Source organism: Rhinatrema bivittatum, chromosome 2 (assembly GCF_901001135.1).
Source record: "Rhinatrema bivittatum chromosome 2, aRhiBiv1.1, whole genome shotgun sequence".
Classification (NCBI taxonomy): Eukaryota; Metazoa; Chordata; class Amphibia; order Gymnophiona; family Rhinatrematidae; genus Rhinatrema; species Rhinatrema bivittatum.
Genome location: NC_042616.1, coordinates 670,188,432 through 670,212,545, shown reverse-complemented (window position 1 = coordinate 670,212,545; position 24,114 = coordinate 670,188,432). Strand labels below are relative to the sequence as shown.

Below are 24,114 nucleotides of genomic sequence, written 5' to 3'. Positions count from 1 at the left end.
TCAAGGGGTAAAAGATTCACTTGGGGAAGACAAGGCCACAGTGAAAAGAGTACATGAATTCTATGCTTCATTGTTTATAGAGGGGGATGTTGGGAAGATACCTGTGCTGGAAAAGGTATTTAATGGTTATGTTTCAGAGGAACTGAAACAAATTACGGTGAACTTGGCTGATCTAATAGGGCAAAATGACAAACTAAAGTTTAGTTTATTAAAATTCTTTATATACCGCAATCTCACATTCATATCAAAGTGGTTTACAATAAAAATCAGTAAAACAACCAAATTCACAATAATACATTTATTTTTAAAAATACAATCTTCCATACTCTACTGTCCTAAAAAACAATACTAAGCAACTCAGAAAAACTGTAACAGTAATTATAAAACACCTTAATAAACAGGTCTTTAAACATTTTTGAAATTTGATGTAATCCCTTTTTTGTAATAAGTTCAGAGAGTGTGAGTGCCACAAGACAGGAGCAAAATAACTGAATGAAGTTGATCATATAAGCTCCAATCTAATCACAGTTGGTGCAGGAATTACTAATAACTCTTGATGAAGAGATGGTAGAGTTCTTTGCAGCTGATAAGGAATCGAGTATAGCTAAGTACTGAGGAAACCCACCAAGAAAAGCTTTAAAAATCAAGGTCAAATTCTTAAATAAATTAATGTCTATTGGCAGGAATGTAATCCCAAAAGTAATGGTGTTATATGGTCTCTCTTCTTTGCTGTATAAAGCAAATTGGCGACTGTATTTTGAACTTAATGCAAATGCCTCATAAGGATATTTGAACAGTCATGATATACATTGCAATAGTCCAAGCAGCTCATAATCAGAGGATAAGTCAACATTTCCAGATGTTTTTTAGCACGATAAGGTTGAAAGTGACAAATCAATTAGAAAGGTGAAAGAAGAGTAGATTTCTACCATGTTCTCTATACCTAGATTGATGCATTATCTTCTGAGCTGCAATCAAGCTAGGTAGAGATAACTTGTTACAAGTTTACTCTCCTTTCAACTTTCATCACTCTAAATCACAGTGGGGCAGATTTTAAAATCTGTGCGCGCGGGATACATTTGTGCCTGCTACCCAGCGCACACAAATGTACACCCGATTTTATAACATGCGCAAACTGCCGTGAGCATGTTATAAAATCTGGGGTCGGCGCTCGCAAGGGGGTGCACACTTGTGCACCTTGCGCACGCCGAGCCCTAGGGGAGCCCCGATGGCTTTCCCCATTCTCTCCGAGGCCGCACCGAAATCGGAGCGGCCTCTGAGGGAATTTTTCTTCCACTCCCCCCCCCCCCACCTTCCCCTCCCTTCCCCTATCTAACCCACCCCCCAGCCTTACCTAAATCCCCCCCACCTTGTTTCAGTTATTTAGGGGCTTGCGCACGCCGCCGAGCCTATGCAAAATAGGCTCGGTGCGCGCTGGTGCAGGTTTTCGGAGTTATGCACGTAACCCTTTGAAAATCTGCCCCAGTATGAGTCAGATTTTAATAGGCATGCGCGGGCATAGATTTGTGCACGCAACCCGGCACACACAAATCTATGCCCGATTTTATAACATGTGCGCGGCTGCATGCACATGTTATAAAATCCAGGGTCGGTGCGCGCAAGGGGGTGCACACTTGTGCACCTTGCGCGCGCCGAGCCCTAGGGGAGCCCCAATGACTTTCCCCGTTTCCTTGGAGGGAACTTTCCTTTCGCTCCCCCCCACCCTTTTTTCTCTTCTTTACGCCTGCCTGAGGCAGGCGTAAAGTTACGTCTGAGGCAGTTACGCCTGCCTCAGGCAAGTTACGCCTGAGGCAGGCGTAACTTGCGCGCGCCGGCCAGCTGCCGGCGCGCGATCCCCTGGCAAAGCCGCCGTGCCGGAGGCTTCGGTCCATATGCGTGTCCTGGAGCTTGCGCGCGTTGCCGAGCCTATGCAAAATAGGCTCGGCGTGCGAAGGAGGGGTTTTAAAGGGTTACGTGCGTAACCCTTTTAAAATTCGCCCCTATATCTTTACTGATGGTAACTGTGCTATTGGTACGTATGACTGTGCATGTAAAATTGCCCCCTAGAATCTACCCACCCCACAAACCTCACCCCAAGTTATTAGTGTGTCCTCTTACAGTGGTATAAATTTCAAAAAAAGGTAGACCTCCACAAAGGCTCTCTCTCTCACTCTCCCTCTCCCCCCTCCCGAAACAGGATTTGCAATATATACCGTTTTGGCCGTAATGCACAGCTATCACAGGCAAAACACCAAGAAAAAATGTGTAGTTATTTCCGGTGTTAAATCCTGTGATAGTGTGCATTATGTTATCGCACACAACACTAACCAGCCCTCATTTTCATTTGCTCTGCGCAGACTCCTCCCACTTGAATAAAAATTTCAAATTTGCATACGCCGCTTAGCTTTTTGTGATCATACAAGTACTAATTTTGCTGCTCCATGTCTAAGCTTGCTGACTTTTAAATAGATTTTTTTCAGCTCTAAAACATCCACAATTGCAACATTGGCCAATGTCGGCATGTTTTTGTCTTTTATTTTCCCTAAGTGCCTCTTTAATCTCTTGATCATCTAATGGTCCAGTTGACTCACAGGCTTCTTGCTTCAGAAATTAAAATGTTTTATTTTGAGTTATTGCTTTTATGACCAGCTTCTTTTCAAATGTCTTTTAGCTTGCTTTATCAATGTTTACATTTAACTTATGCTTCTTCCTATTTTCCTAAATTAGATTCTTTTACCAATTTTTGAAAAAGTTTCTTTTGACTAAAATAGCCTCTCTTACTTTTTAACCATGCTGGCAGTCGTTTGACCTTCCTACCACTTTTTTTTAAACACGTGGAATATCTCTGGACCTGACTTCCAAGATGGTATTTTTAAACAGTGTCTGATTATAAACTAATAAATTTTTTCAATCACTTGACATATCTATTTCTTTTTGTGGGAGCTCCATAACATTCAGCAGATTCTGTATTATTTTAACATTTCCACCACATCTGGTCACATGTAATCATCAGTCCCGAAATTATATATTTATTTATTTATTTATTTATTTATTTTTAACTTTTATATACCGACATTCTTGCATTAAATGCTAATCATGCCGGTTTACAGTGAAACAGAAAAAGCAGGAAAAAATTCTTTAGTTGAATACAATGAAACAGCTTAGTTAACAAAGGAAACATAAAAATAAATTTTTACATATACACAAAGGTTTGCACGAAGGGGTGCACAAAGGGGAGAGCCCCTTTGTCACGCCCCTTTGTCGCGCCCCTTCGGCGCGCAACGCCTGGTGTTGAGGCGGTCTTAACTGTCCGATGTTAGTGACGTCATGGGGGGGCGGGTCTAATGATCGCAGCACTTACATTGCTGCTTCTTTCCAGTTCCAGGTGAAGATCAAGCTGTTTCCTTCACTTCCCCTCCCATGACCGTGGGGTGAGAAGCGCTGCAGGGTGCCCCTTGATGTTATCTGGCTTCCCACATGCGACGCCTGGTGTTGAGGCTGTCTTAACTGTCCGATGTTAGTGACATATATATTTTTAAATGATTTTTTGTTGCTTTTAAAAATGCAAGGGAAACATTACTTCCCATTAATCATACTTATAGTCTACTGCTGGTTTTTTTTAAATTGCTGTTGGATACATTTGAATTGGATTGGGACTTTTTTTTGCGTGAATTTTAAGCAGTGACCATGCCTCAAGTAAACTCTTAATCTTTTTAGCCGCATCTTTCAGTTTTTTTTTATTTTTCTCATTTTATCAAAGTCTCCATTTTGAAATTTTAATACTAGAGCTGTAGATTTACTTAATGTCCTCCTTTCAGTCATTAAGTCAAATTTGTTCGCACTATGATCCCTGTTGATGAGTAGTCCCACCACTATTTCCTCCCATACCAAATCCTGTGTTCTGCTAAGAATTAGGTCTAAAATGGCTCCCCTTCTCGTTGGTTCCTGGACCAACTGCTCCATGAGGCAGTCAGTTATTTCATCTAGAAACTTTACTTCCCTAACATGTCCTGATGTTATATTTACCCAGTCAGTATTGGGGTAATTGTAATCGAATTGTGCTGCCAAATTTGTTAGCTTCCATAATCTTGATTAACAATTCATTGTCCATTTGTCTAATTGGCCAGGTAGATTGTAGTATTCCCCCACCGCTATGCTCTTTCTCATTACATATGGAATTTTCACCATAAAGATTCTACTGTATATTTTGTCTCTTGCAGGTTATTTATCCTTTTGGATTCTGTCATCCCTAACTTAATGCGCCAAACCCCCCACCAAATCGATAAACCGTATCATTGTGATATAATTACCGATGGTTGAATGTGTAAAATTTAAACTACTGGTAACAGTGTTTAAATGTTTACGGGGTAAGGGTCCAAAATATGTATGTAAGAAGTTAAAATGGTATATGCCAGAATGAGAATTGAGGTCCGCTTAGGGTTATCAGTTAGAAATTGTGAATGTGGACAAAAGTCAGCAGATTGTAAAAAGAACCTTTACCATAATGGTGCCAGAACTCTGGAAGAAATTACGTTTTTATAAGAGCAGAGTTGAATTTACAAAAGTTTCATAAATTGGCAAAGAGTTTCTTATTCCCTGTTCTGGATTGTCCAGCATACAAACAAAAAGAAACATTAATTTACCCCATAGTTTAACCTTTCTCCAAACTTTTAAGTTCCAGCATTGCCCAGCAAGTAATACTTATTGATCCTGTTCAGCCACCAGCAAAATCTTCTTCTCCTCTCAATATTCCCTACGGAGTCTTTGTTTAAATCTAGCTTGTCTGGGTTGAAAAGCATTATTCTTCTATTAAAAAGTTAACTAACTGAAGCAACACCACTTTTTCAATTTCTATCAAATCATGAGTGGAGTAAAACAGACAAATGTGAATCACTTGTTTATGCTTTCAAAACATAAAAAGACCAGGGGACACTTCATGAAGTTACTAAGTAGCACATTTAAAACAAATCAGAGAAAGTACTTTTTCACTCAATGCACAATTAAGCTCTGGAATTCATTGCTGGTAAAGACTGTTAACATACCCGAGTTTAAAAAAGGTTTGGACTTTTTCCGTCTCTGCTGTGTTTCCTTAGAAACATCGGGATAAACCCATATTTTTTGTCCCAGGTAGAGAGTGGCTCTATTTAACATAAAATTTTTTAACACTTTGTCTCTATCTGTTGATAGAGCAAATTTCACTAAAAGAGTGCCTCTTCTCTCCACCTGGGAACTAAATGAGGTCTCAATTAATTCAGTTACGTTGAGAGATGTTTCTTGTACTACTAAGGGAGGACTTATACCCTGATCTTTATTTATGAAATAGACATTTACATCACCGGTAACTTATCCAGGGGTATTTGTAAGATTTCAATAAAATAATTTTTTAATTGTTCTTGCAAAGATATTATTTTACATTTTGGGAAGTTTACCATTCTCAAATTCAAATATCTAATAGAATTTTCCAAATTTTCCATTTTTTTTGAACTAGGCTTTCACCTTGGATAATAGTAGATTGAACTTCTTTAATAGTAGTTATCTCATCCTCAACTTTTTTCAAGGTTGTCCCATAGTTTGTAACAATAGGGTTTATGTTCAGCAGGACTTCTTGCATGTCTTTAATGTTTACATTAAGTTTCATTATATTATTCTGAAGTACAGACATTGCTTGCCATAACATTTCTAATGTCACAAATTTTTTATCAGGCATTGGTGTAAATAATAGGGCTTGAGAATTTTCCTGTTTCTGGTTTGAGGCAGACTCCATAGGGGGAGAGGCACTCACACCAGGTGTTTCATTACTTCGGTTAGGGCCAAAAAGTTCATAATGTTAGCCAATTTGGCAAGGACATTTGGTATAAATATAATAATTAGATTTCCGTGCAAATGTGTTATGCATAGAGAAGGGAAAAGATTTGTTTATTACGATCCAGAACATTTAGAAAGTTTCTTGGATGAGTGCAAGAAGCAGAAGGAGAGTAGTAGCACTTAATTCTTGTTTATCTCGAACACCAGGTAAATTGGATAAGTAATAGAAATATACTCCGTGTTCTGTATATTATTTAAAATTATGACAATAACTTAATTGCTCAACTTAAGCTCCCCATTTGTTTTGTAACAGGAGTTCAGGTGAATATATGTTATGTTGGAATATGTATTGGCAATTAGATTTAAAGTTATCCTGCTCCTAAGGATATTCAAATGTTATTTTGAATATATGTATTAATTGCATGAAAATAGTTGTTGTGCAAAATATAAATAAAGAATTAAAAAAAAAAAAAGGTTTGGACAAATTACTAGAGAAAAAGTCCATACATCGTTATTAACCAGTTAAACTTCAAGAAAGCAGCTACTTATCACCGGGTGTAAGCAACTTGGAATCTGTTTACTATTTGGAATCCTGCCAAATACTTGTGCCTTGGATTGGCCACTGTCATAAATAGAATACTGGCTTGATGGACCCTTATAGGAGAGTTTTAAAGCCTGATGCGAGTATATTGGGCTGGTGCGTGCCGAGCAGATTTTGAAAGCCGACCGAGTATGCCCATATCGCCAGATTCGTGCACAAATGAAAAAATAAAAAAAAGGGATGGGACAGGGGAGTGGGCATTGCTGGATTTATGAATAAAACAGTGTGTAAAAACCTACCGCGTAACTTTATTATTGCTTATAGATGGCATGTAAGTCCTAAAACAAAAAAATATAGGCATGTCAGCAGGGTTTTAAGGTTGGGGTTAAGAGGGGAAAAGGAAGGCTATTTAAATAGGGAGATTAGAAAGTCCTGTCCCTTACCTGGGCGAACTGGGAACAAAGTGGTTTAACTGGTAATTGTGTCGGCGCACATTTCTATTAAAATCCCTTCACTTATGCGGTAGATGCGACATTTGCACGCACATGCGCACATCCATATAAAATTGTGTGCACATGTATGCGCGTTCAGCGTATTTTAAACCATGCGCATATATGCACAAGTATATTATAAAATGGCTGTGTCTCTGGAGAGCTGGCATATGTGCATACATGTGCACCTGCGCTTCCATATTAAAGTTACCGTCGCTGTCTGACCCAATATGGCAGTTCTCATTGCTAAATATCCCAACACAGGTCCATATTTTGATAAATCTCTGCATCAGGGCCATGCATCACTTTTACCACATTTGATGTTGCAAATAAAGCTTCTTTTTTCCATTTCTTAACTACGTTAATTCAACTGCAAGCCAAGCACAGAACTTTGTTATCAATGTCATTGGCAAAGAACCAATAAGATTAGGCCTTCTAATCTTATTCTCATTGGTGCTTGAATGTACCTATTTTCTTGCATTAATGGGTTAAAGGATTTGTAACGGAGTGTACTGACAACTCCCTCATTCTACCTTAAGGAGTCTGGTTCAGGTTTCTAACCTAGTCCTACTTATAGCAGAATGCCGCAAGGGATTCTGGGTGAAGGTAGGTTCCCTTCACCCTACCATAAGAACCCAGGCCTAGAAAGCTTGAGGAGGCCCAGGGAGCTGGTAGCACCTCCTGGTATATTTTGTATGGAGTATCTTTACCTGACAATTGTACCTGATGCAAGATAAGCTTCTATTTTGTTTCTGTAAGGGTGAACCACTGCAAATAAATACTTACACCAGAACTTGACTAGTCAAGTCTCATTGTGTTCCTGGACTATCCTTGAGGCCACAGCAGGCCCAAATATGTTACAGATCTAAGGTATGCTATTCTACCCTACTGTTCATACCATAAGAGTATATAGATTGTAACATTCACAATAATTCAGCTGACACTTGAGATCATCACCCCTTGCCTTTGGCTGTACACATTTGATAATGATCCAATGAAGATCTTAAAATTTGTGACCACAATCCAAACAGAGTTGAACCATGAATGCCTACAGCTTCTTGTCAGTAAGGCAGTGCCAATGTTCAATGAGCTTGACTCAAACTGGCCATTTGGTTTGGCCCACATATATTAAGGGGCAAGAACATACAATAATGTAAACCATATATGACATTATTGTCGGTGTATCCCTGGAAATATGAGATGGTAAATCCCCTGAAATATGATGAGTCCATATATCTCTTGGCATGGTTTTCGCACAAAGTGAACAATTGCCACATGATCTATGACCACCATTCTTTTATTTCAGGAAATGGACATGGGCAAAGTAACCTCAGATGCCTTCCCCCTCAGTTGCAGCTGGATTCTATGGTATACATATCCTCTGATGCTGCTAGTCACAAGACTCTATTGAAACTGAAAGACAGAGTGACCATGATACCCCTGGCCCCATTTTGACAGAGAAAAATTTGATTCTTGCTGTTAAGTGAGAAATCCATCACAGAACCAATCAGTCTGGGGATCTTATTACTCAGGATCAAGGCATGTTGCACCATCCTAATACCAGGTCCCTGCCTTTCACTGCCTGAATGTTGAGAAGTTGACTTTGCAAACACTTGACCTGTCAGAAAATGTGTCTAGTTCTTTTAGCTTCAAGAAAATATTCCACTCGAAAGTGCTAGAGACTTAAATGGAGGAGTTTTGCCTTGTGGTTTGAGCAAAAGGTCCTAGATCCTTTCTTCTGCTCCACCCAAAAACTTCTTGATTACCTTCTACATTCGTATGAGTCAGGTTTCAAGACCAGTGATTCCCAGCTCTCAAGAATTCATTTGTTTTCAGCCTCCTGATAATAAGTACACCCTGACTGCTTGACCAGTCTATGCTTTTTCTTAATTTCTGGGGGGTAGTATAACGTTGGTCTGAATTTTTGAGCTTGTATGTTTTTTGCTGGGGTTGGTTTAAAATAAATAAACAGAGAAAAATTAGGTAAAGGTTTGGATAGAAACTATATTTTTTGCTCTTGGGGCCCGTTGTGTGTGGAGAGAGGGGCGGACACAGACCTGCCTGGCTCAGCGTTTGGTGAATACCCTTTAACGACCAGCAACAGCTGTGGGACTTACTTTTTGCTGACGTCATCTGCCAGAGACCGCGAGGTTAAAAGCCCGCAGGATTGCGGTGAGTATGGGCCCGTTATGTGTGGAGAGAGGGGCAGACACAGACCTGCCTGGCTCAGCATTTGGTGAATACCCTTTAACTACCAGCAACAGCTGTGGGACTTACTTTCTGCTGACGTCATCTGCCAGAGACCGCGAGGTTAAAAGCCCGTGGGATTGCGGCGCACCACAGCCGCCTGCGCGTGGCTTAGATCAGCTTTGATCGCCTTTGATTGGTTTTGATTGCGAATAGGATTTTTTTGGGGCGTAAAAGAAAAGCAAAGTTTGTCGCTTCATCTCCTGCTGCATAGAGAATCGGCCCCATGGATGCACACTTCAATAGGATTTCGCCACAAGGGGACGGTGGTAGGGACATATCAGATGTCTCACTATGTCCCGGCATAGGCCCAACACCTTCACACCCGCTGGAACATCTGGAGTAAGTGCTATTGTCGGTGATGGAGCAAATGTAAGTGACTTAGAAATTTTTTCGCAGTCACCGAGAATTGCTACATCCCCCTGCTTGGAGCTAGATCAGCAAGAAGCAGGAGATGGAACACCAATGATTACCATTGGTAGCGCATGGATTACTACCGTTGACGCATCCAATATAACCCTTGGGGACCTGTGGAGGATGCTGATCAAGCTGGATTCCAATGTTTCCCCAATGAACTCTTCCTTTGGTGCTTTAGTTAATGGAAACAAAGTAGTTATAAAAGAACAGGGGAAAAGATTAAATGATATAGAATCATCTGTTAAGAGCTTGTCCTTAGAAGTTAAATAATATAAAAATGTTGGAAAATGCACACACATCTGATAATATGATATTACATACAGATATGGAAAATTTAGAAAATCTTATCAGAGCAAAAAATTTATGCTTTGTAAATTTTCCTTATATCAGATTGCTTTCACCATATGAGATGTTCGTGAAATATTTGAGGAAAATTCTTGTATGTGAAGAGATACCATCTATTTAAAAAGTTTACTACTTTCCTATTCAAATGAGTAATATAACTGGGAGGGAGGAGGAGAGTACACCAGGTATATCCACTTTTTTAGAGGAATCCATCGATGTTATAAATAAGAGAACTAGAATGTTTATTTTCTTTGTATTAGAAAGGGAGAAAGAGTTTATACTTTTTCCTAACCCCCGGATGAGCGAGGATTAGGAAAATGGACACTGATAAATTCAGCGTTCGGTTTCTTAACTGGTAGACAGCCGCCGACAGTGGACCTGTCTCGGGCGCACACTGTGAAGGAGGCGCTAGGGGCATGCAGTCGCCCCTAGAGCCTTCTTGTCAGTGCAAGCCCTAATTTAAATATTGCATCGCGCCCCCAGGAGAGGTGCCTGGGGGCACGTTAGGAAAACAGGCATTGAACACTCAGCACCTGCTTTCAGCACACTCTTTTTGCATCGACCCCACAGAGATTTCCAGCCTTTGGAATATAACAAAGACAGTTGCCTTTTCAGAAGTGTTAACTGTTCTTGGAAAGGGAAGGGAAAGGCTTAACTTCAACACATGGCTCAAAACTTCATGCAAAGAGGAAGGATTTCGATATATTGGGGGCTGGGGCCATGTATGAAATAATAAAAGTCTATACAGTAAAGATAGCCTACATTTGTCTGTGGCAAGGAAAAGGATCCTAAGTGAGAAACTCAGAATATATGCCATCAGGCATTTAAACTAGAAAATGGGGGTGGCAGAAGGAAGTCAATGAAATGGAAATGTCGTCCCCAATATAACCAACACATAGAGAAAGTGGGTGGAGAAAAGAAAGAAATTAGTACACTCTTAAGCAGAAAAGAAGAAACAGTACCCAGGAAGAACAGCAAGTTGGGGGAGAAAAGCTGGAAAGCTATGTGCACAAATGCTCATAAACTGAGCAACAAAGTTCTAGAATTGCCGACCCTAATAGTGGAAGCAGACTTGGATATTATTGTTATCACTGAGATGTGATTCAATGAGCTCATGAATGGGACATGATCACTTCAGTTATTTCAGAATACAGCAGCTCATGTACTTATGGGTAGTAGATATTATGATCATATTACACCTATAGATTATATCTATATTAATATCACTTCATTGATTACCAATTCAATATTGCATCCAATACATGATACTTTCTTTGATCTACAGAATTACAAATTGCATAGATACAAATTGGATCTGTGCTGCATTACATCTACACACACCTTCAAGATCCCTTAGATCATCAAATTAAGGATTTTAAGTGTAGCTTCACTATGGTCTGCATACCTCAGTGAAGTCTGTGACAGAGCAATTTCAATAGCTGGCCCTAGACTGTGGAATACCATGCCTGACCATTTACAGATGGCTAAAGATTTAAAAATCTTTAAAAAAGATTTAAAGACCTGGCTGTTTAAATTAGATTTTTAAACAAAAGATAGCCAGTGTTATTATGTCACAGCTGTTCAAACAGCTTTATATCTCTTGTCTTATCAAAATAGATATAAGAAAGAGAATTGTTAATTGAGAGGAAAAGATCTCAGCACTGGAGGAAAACGCCAAAGGCTGAATCTCTAACCAGTAAGTACATTCATTGGTCTAAAAAACCTCTGTTATTTTGCATATATTTTCTTCTTTTTATTGTTTTTCAAATATTTATTCTTTTTAAATTTTTTTTTTTAAAAAACATGAGCAAAATTTGGCCCAGTCTAATTTGACTTGATCTTACAACTAATGTTTTCTTCTGCATTTAATATGAAGTCATGGAGCAATTTTTTTTATTGGGCAACTAGAAAATTAGATCAAGGAAGAGCGCTTGATGTGATTTATCTGGATTTCAGAAAAGCTTTTGATACTATCCCACATAGAAAACTCATGGTGGTAGAATGGATTACAAATTGGTTGACTGATAGATGACAGCTAGTGGTGATAAATGGAACCTATTTGGAGGAGAGAAGAGTGATAAGTGGAGTGCCTCAAGGATCAGTTCTGGGGCCGGTTCTGTTCAATATCTTTGGAAGCGACATAGTAGAAGGGTTAGAAGGAAAAATTTGTCTTTTTGTGGGTGACACTAAGATCTGTAACAGAGTGGACATGCCTGAAGGAATAGAGAGAATGAAAAGTGATCTAAGAAAGCTTGAGGAGTGGTCAGAGGTTTGGCACCTGAGATTCAATGTCAAGAAATGCAGGGTCATGCATCTGGGGTGCAGAAATCCAAAGGAGTTCTATGTGTGGGGGGTGGGGGGCCAGAGACTGATGTGCACAGACAAGGAAAGAGATCAGGATGATAGTATCTGATGATCTGAAAGCAGCAAAGCAATGTGACAAGGTGGTGGCTAAGACGAAGGATGCTGGGCTGCTTTGAGAGAGACATAACTATCAGGAAAGAAGAGGTGACAATGCTCCTGTTATACAGATCATTGGTGAGGCCTCATCTGTGTACTGTGTTTTGTTCTGCAGACCGTATCTCAAAAGGGATAGAGACAGGATTGAAGAGGTCCAAAGAAAGGCAAGCAAAATGGTGTGGGGTCTTCAACCAAAGCCATAAGAGATGAGACTGAAGGGCCTAAATATGTATATCCTGGAAGAGAGAAGGGAATATGATACAGACTTTTAAATACTTGAAGGGTATGAATGATGGACAGGAATCAAACCTTTTCCAATGTAGAACTAGGGATAAGGAACAATATCAGAAAATATTTCTTAACAGAAAGGGTGGTGGATACATGGCATGCCCTCCCGGAAGAGGTAGTGAAGACAAGAATTGTAATGGAATTCAAAAGAACTTGGGATAAACACAGAACATCCTTAGTGGCTAAAGGATGGAAATGAAGGTAAGGAGTAACCTGCATTGGGGATAACCTGCATGGAGTGACAGTTACTACCCTTAACAGAAAGCATGGGGGTAACCTGCACAAAGCAGTGGTTACTACCCTTAACAGAATAAAAAAGAAATACAATTTATTTTAAAAAAAAAGCTTGTTTGGAGGACTGGATGGACCACTTGGGTCTTTTTCTGCCATCAGTTACTATGTTCCTAAAACCAACTCAGAATTCACCTGAGTGCAATTGGCACCTATCATCAGCATGTAGAAGGTAGACCCATCTCTGTACAACCTTTGGTTGTCCAGTTTCTGCAGGGTCTGCTTCATTTGAAGCCTCCCACCAGGCCTCCAGCTGTGTCTTGGGACCTCAGTATGGTTCTGTCCCAACTGATGAAAGCTCTCTTTGAGCTACTGCTCTCCTGTGACCGCAAGTACCTGATCTGGAAGGATGTATTTTTGGTGGCAGTCACTTTAGCACACAGAAATAGTAATCTCCATATTCTAGTAACATATCCACTTTATATCAAGTTTCATCAAGGTAGGATAGTTTGGCACACTCATCTTAAGTTCCTTCCTTTGGTGGTGGTGGAATTCCTTCTTAGTCAGTCAATTGCCCTTCCAGTATTTTTTCTCAGGCCATGTGTCCATCAAGGTGAAGAAGCACTGCACAGTTTGGACTGTAAAAGAGCCTTGGCTGACATCTGTTTCAGACTGAAGCTCACAGAAAATCCACCCTGCTTTTTCTTCTTTTGACACCAACAAACTGGGTATTGCCATTGCCAAACTTTTATCGAATTGGCTGGCAAATTGTATCTTCTGATATGTCCAGGTGGGCTGAATCTAGTGGACAGCGTCGGTGGCTCACCTAAAATAAGTATCCATGGAGAAGATATGAAATTCTGTGATGTGGAGTTCTCACCACGCATTTGCATGGCATTAATGTTTGGACAGGGACTCCTGACACAACAGTAGGTTTGGCCAGTCTGTCCTGCAGAATTTGTTTGAAATGTTGAACCCAATTCCATTCCCTTCTAAGGCTTGTTGTTTTTGTTCTAGGCTGCTCCTCATAGATAAAGCATAACATGGAAAAAAGGCTTGATGCCAACAAAATAGCTTGTTGTGCTCATTGGCATTTTGTTCTTGTTTTCCCATTTTTTTGGTTCAGAGCAATCTGTAGCTAGGGATTCCCCACATGTAAGGATTGCCATCTTGCTTGTCCTCAGAGAAGGCAGAGTTGCTTATTTGTAAGAGGTGTTCTCAGAGGATAGCAGGATGTCAGTCCTCACAAAACCTGTGCATTACCCCTTGGAGTTGGCTTTTCCTTATAATGCTAAGAAACAAGACTGATGGGGCCCCTGTGTGGAGATGTGGTATAACTGCGAGCCAGGCACGCTCAGTGAGGCACAAACAAAGTTCTAGAAATTTTGACATAAGTTTCAGGCTGGACTCCATTGGATGATGTCACCCACATGTGAGGTCTGACATCCTCCTGGCCTCGGAAAACACCTGTTACAGGTAAGCAACTCTGCTTACTGTGATAGCAATTGCAGAGCAAACTAATTACTAGCTGCATTTTCAAGTCATATTTTCTGCGTAAAATAAATATTTTAATGCTTTTAATGCATTAAATCATGAATGTTTTTATTTTACTGCATCAGAAGCAAACAGATTAGAAGCATATGTACATGGTTGTAGGTGATGCTGGTAGAGTTTACTTCAGGCTGATAAAAAAAAATCCCAGTGCTTGTTGTCAGCTCAGATTGAAATAAACTTTAACATTTTCACAACTCTTATATATTTATATTTTTAAATATAATTTTAATTATGTCTTTATTTCTTGCTAGGTACCATTGTCCAGTGCCTAAGATCTTTTATGTTCAGCTGACTGTGGGCAACAGTGAGTTTTTTGGGGAAGGAAAAACCCGTCAAGCTGCTAGACATAATGCTGCAATGAAAGCCCTTCAGGCCCTTCAGAATGAACCTATCCCGGAAAAATCACCCATGGTAAGTTCATTCATGAAGTCTGCAAAATATCATATGCTATACATCAAAACAATTCATTTTACAGTAAGTTTTTGTTTCTGAACCTACATACATTATTTGTCGATAAGCAGGCTGAATTAGCCGTAACATGTGGGTGACATCATCTGGAGGCACCAAATGGACTTGTCTCTCCTAACTAGTAGAGCTTTTAGCTTTAAAGAGCATGTGCAGGAGTTGCCTCATGAGCCTCCTCAGTCATTTTTTGTCTGAGAACAAGCATGGACATATACTCTGTCTCTCCATATATTTTTTCTCAAAAGCTTTAAAACTCATAAAATTATATTCTTTTCTTCAGTTGCTGACCTCAGTAATTACAAGAGCACTTTCCAGTGATTAAAAAAAAAAAAAAAAAAAAAAAAAAGAAGCAAGCATCTTTGCCTCCTCAATATGTCTGGCAAAATGAAACCTACCATGAGTGGATTCAAGAACTGCATTTGTGGCAGATAATGTCCCTCACAGATGGGCACAAGTGGTACTATCATTGCCTCAGTCTGGACCATAACTAGGCAAATTGCTGTTCCTATGGATGAATGTCCTTGAGCTTTCAGTGTTCAGGGCATGTAGAATTGAAGAGCTGTGTAAATCTCTGCAGAGTCACTGTATATCCTCCTCCCGCAGTGCAGCATCATATAGCTCATTGAGAAAAGAGTTGAGTAGGAGCTCTCAGACTCCCACGTCATCCCAGACTGAAGCCTCAGGGTCGAGCAGCACAAAGTACCCTGTGCTGAGGAAGAAGCAGCATCATTCTCTGGGAACATTGGAGCCTGCATCAAAGATGCACAAGTCTTCAAAGTGTGGTGCATTGGCACCATTGATGCATTGTGTCTCAGCATTATGAATGCATAGTGCATCGGTGCACTTGATGCACTTGACGCATGGTGCATTGTTCATTTGACACACAAAGCATTAATGCCCTTAACATATGTCACATCGAAGACCTTGGAACATGGGGCCCACACTCATTTGATGCATCTTGACACATTAGTCCTCTTTGCACGAGATTCACTGATGCATGACACATTGATGCATGGTGCAAGGACAAACGGTGTCGGTACCCCTTTCAGGCAAACTGCGCCAATGCAGCTGATGCTTGCACTGTTGAAGCATTCCTGTTCTGCGCCAACTTCCTCGACACACTTCAAAGAAGGACCCTTAGCACACTCAAAGTAGTTGTCTTTGATATCTTTGAAGCATTTGATGCTGTTGAAGTGCAAGTCTCCTGTAGCATCGTAGTTGACACAATGAACCCCAGACTGGAGTCAGAAAGTGGCATTGTCTACACCAGCGCTTCTCAACCGGTGTGTCGTGACACACTAGTGTGTCGCCAAACACCGGCTGGTGTGTCGCGTGCTCCCGGTCTCTCCCGCTGCTCTTTCTTCCCTGCTGCCGTTGCCGCCGGGCTATCAACACGTTCAAGCCCAGTGGGAACGACAGCAGTGCTAAAAGAAGCTGTGGCACTTGTGGCTGGCCTTTTCTGCTTCCCGCGCCTGCCCCCTCTCCCCCCCCCCCGTGACCCGGAACAGGAAGTGATACGCGGTGCGCGGGAAGGAGAAAGAGCAGTGCCGCGTGATAAAGTAGCAGCGGCGGCTGCTGCAGCATCGTCCCCCGAGCAATTGAAGCAGCCGGTAATCGAGAAAGGAGACAGCAGCATGAGCCTCCCGCGGCCGATGGGATTCTACTTTCTTGGCTTGCGGGGGCTGCTGCAGCTCCCATTTGTGCTCGGGGAGGGGCGGGGAAGAGGAAGTGAGTGAGAGAAAGAAGCAGCCAGCCTGTGTGTGATTGAGAGCATGTTGTGTGAGTGAGAGAAACTGGTCAGAGAGCTGATGTATGTGTATATGTGAGAAACAATGAAAGTGACTGCTCAAGGAGATGACTGATGTGTATGTGAGAGTATGAGACAGTCAGGGAGGTGACTGATGTGTGTGTGCGAGAGAGAGAAAAAGCATTGAAGTGAGAAATCTGGGTATCTGAGAAAGCATGGGCGTAAGAAGCCTGCTGTTGGGGGTGGAGGGGTGGATGTGTGTGAAAGAAAGCATGGGAGTGAGAAGCCTGATTATGTGAGAGAGAGCATGGGAGTGGGAAGCCTGTGTATGTGCATGCATGAGAGCGAGAGACTGGTTGGTAAGGTGATGGTGTGTATGAGAGAAAGAGACTGGTGTGTATGAATATGAGAGAAAGAATGTGATTCAGGGAATGAGAAGCCTGTGCAGTGGAGAGCGAGCATGGAAATGAGAGAGAGACTGGTGTGTGTGTGTGTATGTATGTGTGTGTAACAGAGAGAAAGTGATTATGGGAATGAGAAGCCTGTGCATGTGAAGAGTGAGCATGGGAGTGAGAAACCTGGGTGTGTGTGAGACACAGCATGGGAGTGAGAAGCCTGTATATCTGAAAGAACATGGGAGTGGGAAGCTTGTGTGGGTGTATGCATGAGAGAGATCAGGTGACTGGTGTGTGTTTGTGTGTGTGTGAGAGAGAGAAAGAAAGTGATTATGGGAATGAGAAGCCTGTGCATGTGGAGAGAACAAGCATGGGAGTGAGAGACAGGTGAGTGTGTATGAGACAGAGAAAGTGATTATGAGAGTGAGAAGCCCATATATGTAAGTAGAACACGGGAGTGGGAAGCCTGTGTGTGTGTATGGCATGAGAGAAACTGTTCAGGAAGGTGACTGGTGTGTGTGTCAAAGACTGTTTGGGAGATGATTGGTGTGTGAGAGACAGAAACTGGCCATGGGGGCATGACTGGTATGGTGTGTGTGTGTGAGAGACATGGGCATTAAGGAAGAGGACCATGAGTATAGAGCTTAGCCTCTACTGCTGCTTCTGCTGTGTGCTACGGCCTGCATGGAAGAGGAGTAGGAGAGCTGCTGGAGGGGGTAAGTAAAGGTGGCTTTTTAAGTTTATTTTTCTTGATTGACTGCCATTTTAATTATTTAATATTATGTGATGTGTCTGCTTTTTTTGAAATATTTTATTGGTGTTTGGAGAATTTTTAATAGTTTTTATGAGTTTTTAATTGTTGGATGTTATTCTGTTCATAGCTGTTTAGAAACATTTATTCTGCTTATTAGTATAGTTTTACAATTATTTCTGTGTGGGGATCTATAGCTGCTTGCTAGTTCTGTTTTCCTAATAAGAGGTGTATTGGTTTTTAGGGCCTGATTTAATATTTATAGTGTTGCCTTTTCATAGATAGGGTTGCTCCTGTTTGAGTGTATTCCATAATACAGGTGTAACTGTGTACGGATTAGTTTATGTGCATTATGTGGGAGTATGTTAGGTCGGTTCTGTGTCTGTTACTGAGATGAGATATTTTACTAGCATGTAAGCGTTTGTATCAGTCTTATTTGTTGTGTTTTCTCAAGAGGACATGCATTGGTGGTAAACTGCTGTCTTTTCATAAGTAGGGCTATTGAGCCTGGAAGTAGAAGGAGTTTGAGTTGCTGTTACTGAGATGACACCAGAACCAGAATATCTTTTTTGTAGGGTGAGTTGTATGGGGAATGTCATAATTCTGCTTTACATCCATTATTGTGGGTCAGGGGGGTGTGCGTGGATGCAAACTGTACTTTTACATCTAGCCCCGTGACGATCATGGGTCAGTGTGTCACGCATGTGAGAACCATCTGTCAGGTGTGTCCCGACAGAAAAAAGGTTGAGAACCACTGGTCTACACAGTTCTATGTCAATTGCCCTAGAATAGGTGCAGAGGGAGCTGCTTTGCCTCTTCTCCTTCCAATTACAAGAGCCCTCACCTCGTCAAGACTGCTGGCAGAGGGTTTCCGATTGGAGATGCTGGACCCAATGTGTTCCAGAGTACCACTTGCCTCCAGTAGATCTCCTGTTGAAGAACAAGAGCCCATTCTTGACTCCGAAGAGGTTCCAGCTCTTACACATCAGAGGACACATCAGACACTCAACTACACAGCAGGATATGGAGAGAAATTTCTTTACCTCTTTGACTAAAGAGACAGAAGAAACTATCCATCCTCTTCTCTCCAGCATGGCTATGATGATTTCACAGATCAGAGTCCCAGTTTTCATTATGAGGGTAAACAGATCATCAGAATATTTGTTACGAGGTTCTTCATCGTCTCACTCAATTACTACGAGGCTCTTCATTGACTCACTCAATTACGGCAGCCAAGTCGGTCAGAGGTGGTAGACTAGGGCATTTTCCCTCTAGGGTAACTGGAAGGACTCCCCAGTTCTCCTTTTTCATCACTGGGGTCTTGGATTAGTGACCCCATGCCATTGGGTTCAGAAGAAGATTGTACAGGCATACCTCCTGACCCACTTCTAGATCCGTCTGACCATACATCACTGCCGGAAGACCTTACTTATTTGAAGTTTATGGAAAAAATGGGAGTGGTGCTCAGTGTCAGTGTGCGCAAAGATAAATACCCCAGATCAGAAATCTTCTATCTCTTTCAAATACTTGAAACTCTATGAAAGCTAGTGGCTCTTGTAGTCCAGAACATTCTAAACCTGTTACAGATGAAAATGTGGAAAACCCCTATTTCTGGCTTTCCTATAGCTAAGAAGCTAGATCTAAAATATGGAGTTAAAAATCACTGGGGTGTGGAGTCATCCAGTTGCCTTAACAATTTGTATTCATTGAATCCACCCTGAAAAAGGGAAAAAAAAAGTACAATATTCATTTGAATTCACCTCCAGGAAAACACCATAGGTTGCTATTCAGTTTTTGGAAAGAAAGTAATTCAGAGCGCCCTGCTTACCGCTCAAATCTCCACTCATCAATTTAATATGGTGCAATATCTGCGTGACTGCATTAAAAAACTGAAGCCTTTTCTACATCCTGTGGAAGGAGGAAATTACTACTCCCAACTTCTTTTGGATGTTGAAGACTGCATACATTATCTTCTCCGTTCTGTGTATGAATCATTTGATTTTGTTTCATGTACCTCTTTAGTCTCAGTTAGTGCTCGACATATGGCTTGGCTTTGAGCCAGTAGCATATGAGATGATGTTCATAAGAGGTTGGTGGACATCCCTTGTCAAGGGGACAACCTTTTCGAAAAAAAATTTAGAAACGATTGCTCAGATAAAAGAGCAGAATATGGTGGTCCAGTCCCTCTCGACAGGTCCCAAACAGCGTTACTCTTTGAGGTGCTCCTTCTATATGTCCAAAAGATCATATTGTCAGAATCAACCATTTTATCCTTTTCAGCAGTACCACCTACCACCTCTCCCAGCCCAGTAGTAGCAACCACTTAGGCTAGACATTGCAACAAGAGCGTCGTCAGCTTAAGATGACACAACAAGCACAGGCTAAACCTGAGCCCAGTTTTTGATTTTCCCGAATAGTCAGTAATCCTCTGTTCTGATGGGGAGCAGAATCTAAGTCTTCATGGATGCGATGCACCAAATAACCAAGGAGCTCTGTGTTCTCAAAATTGTATTCTGGATACTGCTTGTGTTTCTCCTGGCTACTGTTCCTTTCTCACTATTCTATTCTCAATCCAGATCTGTCTCACTTGACAGAACTTTTTAATTTTAGAATTTTTAAATGATTACAACATACCAATTTCTGTTGCAGTACTTAGAGATAACAATGAAATCATTATTAACAAAAAAAAAGTTTTTAAGCATGAATCTTACTTATCTACTCATTTTTTTTAAAGGAAATGGAGAGAGCAACTACAATTGAGTAGATACTAAGGCAATATAAACAATTCACAAACTAAGGCTTGGATTTATCAAAATGCACTAAATATCACATGTGATAGGAAAAGGGGAGTGTTTTACGGTAATAGGCAGTTTATTGCAATTTGCGCTAATATCTATGTGAAGCGCTAAGATAGCGCAAATTGCGATAACTTTTTCGCACTTTGCAATAAGTGCCAGAATTGTTGTATTTCCTACATACAACCACTGGGGGGACTCTCTCCCTCTCCCTCGCCCACCCCCCCTCCCCCGGGAGAAGGGCCCTGAGCTCTCCAGGAGCTTAAAACTACTACAAACGGCATATGCGAAAACATCGCAATGCACGATAAAGCCCTATTGCACGGCTTTACACAAATGAAAAAGGTGTAGTTAAAATTCGCGTTAAAGCCGAGCAATATGGCTTCGCAAAATTGTGAGCCCAGCCCATTTGGCCACATATCCTGCCCCAAACTCCTTCTATTTTTCTCATTTGCATCGCACCATGCGTTATGGTGCTTTCGCATGCGTTAAGACGTTTTCGCATGCGTTAAAGGTGTTTAACGCATGTGAAAACGCCCTAACGCATGCGAAAACGCCATATAGCGCTTTGATAAATGACCCCCTAAGTTTGAGCCATCAGAATCTATTACTTCTCTGTACTGAGCTTCTAAACAGGATCAACGTGAGAATGTGTATCCAAGAACAAACATAATTGCTGTGGATCTAGAAAAACATACTTGGAATTTAAATAATTCAAGACATATTTACAGGGATATTTCAGAAGGAAAGTGGCTCCCCTTGCCAACACTTCCGAACACATAGTTAAGAATTTTTCTTCTCTCTTGAGAGATTTTTGATAAATTTGGAAATATCCAAATTTTCCCTCCATGATAATGTGCCATATGATTGCGCATAAATAAGCACAGCACCATGTCCCGATCAGATGGTAATGCAAAAGACACCAAGAGCGTTGCTCTGGTTGTGATTGTAGCATTCATTGATGATTCCAACAGTTCTGTCAGATTTACTGAATTTTCAGGTTGATCTTTATATTTTCTTCCTTTAATAGCATATATATATCCTGGTTACTGTAGGCATTGCTGGAGATTTTCAGAACTTGAATTAGGTAATTTCTGAACATCTCATAAGCAGAGATTAATTTCAGGTAAGGGAAATTAAGAATTTGCAAGTTTAGAAACTTCACTGTGCTTTCAAGATTTTTCAAGTTTTTAAAGTTCAGGGCTTCCGAATGGAGAAAATTATGCTGGAGAGACTCCACAGTATCCACATGTGTTTCCAACTGCGTCACTTTAATATTTACTGAAGATATTTTATTTTCAACCTTTTCAAAACCCTGATTGGAAGCTAAAGTAACCTTAGTTAATGTCAATATCACTGTTTCCAGTGATTTTAATGTTGATAATATTAAAAATTCGAGTTAATACTTTATAATGAATTCTGTATTGTACAGGAAGCCAGTGCAGTGCTATCAGCGAGGGGGTGATATGGTCAAATTTCCCTGTCCCTAATAAGATACATGAATATGATCTAGATGATATATTTGCTATTGGGATGTCTTAGAATATGTATGAATATGAACTAGAATATGTATTTGTTATAGTGTTAACATAGAATGTGAACGTTGACACACAGTATGTGAACATTGACGGTGTATAAAACGCCAAAATAAAATAAATAAATAAAATAGTAAGAGTCTGGCGGAGGCATTTTAGAAAAACTGTAGTGTTTTAATAGTCCTGAGGGTAGACCTAGTAATAGTGAGCTGCAGTAATCAAAGTTTGAGAACATTAGTGTTTGTAAAACAGTGCGAAAATCTTGAGTTGTTAGTAATGGTTTCAGCCGATGTAGTATTCTTAGCTTGGAGTATCTTGTTTTAATTTGTTTATATGCTTTTTCATTGTGAAGTTCTCATCGAGCTGTATTTCTAAGATCTGAGGGAGTAATGTTAAAGATTCCCAGGTCTAGGGATGGTGGTTTGATTATCGTCGTATTTCTCCGTAACCACACAATTTCAGTTTTTTTGGGGTTTAGTGTTAGTTTCAATTGAGAAAGTTTTTGTTGTAATGGTTTCATGTATGTTGCCAGATTTGACGCAGTTTTTTCAAGTGTTTTGTCAAAGGGGATGTAGAATTGAATGTCGTCTGCATATAGGAAGAACTTGATTCCTAGATTTGCTAGTAGAGTACAAAGAGGAAGCAGATAAATGTTGAATAATGTAGCTGAGAGTACTGAGCCCTGTGGGACACCTGTATTAATTGGGAAGGTATCAAAAATGTGATTGTCCAGCTTGACTTGGAAGGTCCTATTTTCTAGGAAGGAACAGAACCATTTGTTAACATCATTTTCTCAGGGAATGGTCAACTGTGTCGAAGGCTGCTGTTAAATCAATTAGTACCAAGATATAAGATTCATTGTTGCCAAACTCTTGTAGTACAGAGTTGGTTAAGGAAATGAGGAGGGTTTCTGTTGAGAGCGATTTTTTTCTGAATCTGAAGTGGTTTGGGTATAGAATATTATTGTCTTCTAGGTGGCTCTCTAATTGGGTTAACAGTGCTTTTTCTAGGATTTTAGCAATAAAAGGCAGGTTGGATATTGGTTGATAATTGACCCAATCATCAATTCTGCCTGTTTTATTTCTTAGGATTGATTTAATCACAACTTGTTTAGCCTTGGTGGGGACCCATCTTTATTTATTTAGACATTTTATATACTGTCGTTCCAGTTAGTACATCACAATAGTTTGCAAAGTGACGTTCATAATTGTAACGCATTGAACAGACAAATATGGATTGTTTACTGAGGTGGTATACATAGGCTGGCATTTATCGATCAAATCTATCATGAGTGGTTTATTTTGGTTGTGATTGCTGGAGTGATTACGCTGTGTATTGATTTCAGGACACTTGCAGGGATTGGGTCCCTGCAAGTGCCCTGGGCCCTTGGAAGGGATTGGGTGGATTGCAGGCTTGAGTTTTCTAAATGATTTAGTTTATTTCAAGTTTAGATATGGAGGTCGAATGTTATCCATTTTGCGTGCCCAGGTTTTTCTTCAGACTCTTTTGTTTGCAGGCAGGTGGAGAATTGTGTTTTTAATGCATTGATTTTATTTAACAGAGAAGTGGCACATTCATTGCAAGAATTCTTTGAAAATTTGTTAGTTATTTGATTTGAGGATGATGGGTCCTTAATTAAGTTTTTCACTGCTTCAAAGAGTAATTTGGAATTAAATATGACACCATGAATCTGTTTTACGTAGTAGTCTTTTTTTGCTTTATTTATTTGCTTATGGTATTTTGTTAATAGGGTTTTGTATTTTTCTAGGGATTCCATAGATTGGCGTTTCTGCCATAGCTTTTCAGATTTTCTCAGGGTCTGTTTTGTGTGTCTTAGTTCTTCACTATACCAAGGTTTCTTTTGTTTAGCTGTATTGCTTTCATTCAGTAACGTTTTTTGATTGGATTTAGGGTATCAGCTATTTCATTGATGATTTTATCCCAGACGTTAAACGATGAGGAGGCATTATCATGATCAAAATCAGTTATTTTATTTTTAATTGTTTCTTCAAGTAATTTCAGTTCTATCTTTTTTCTGTAGGTGAAA

The 24,114-nt window shown here is 40.3% G+C and overlaps 1 protein-coding gene across 10 annotated transcripts in view; it reads left to right on the top strand.

The window, feature by feature from the left end:
* The window catches only part of STAU2 (staufen double-stranded RNA binding protein 2), a 559,185-nt gene that overhangs the window by 154,287 nt on the left and 380,784 nt on the right, over nucleotides 1–24,114 (top strand). For all 10 annotated transcript variants that reach the window (XM_029591479.1, XM_029591480.1, XM_029591487.1 and 7 more), the window contains one exon: nucleotides 14,631–14,790. In XM_029591479.1, the coding sequence (XP_029447339.1) occupies nucleotides 14,631–14,790 (160 nt within the window). The remainder of the gene's footprint in view (nucleotides 1–14,630; nucleotides 14,791–24,114) is intronic.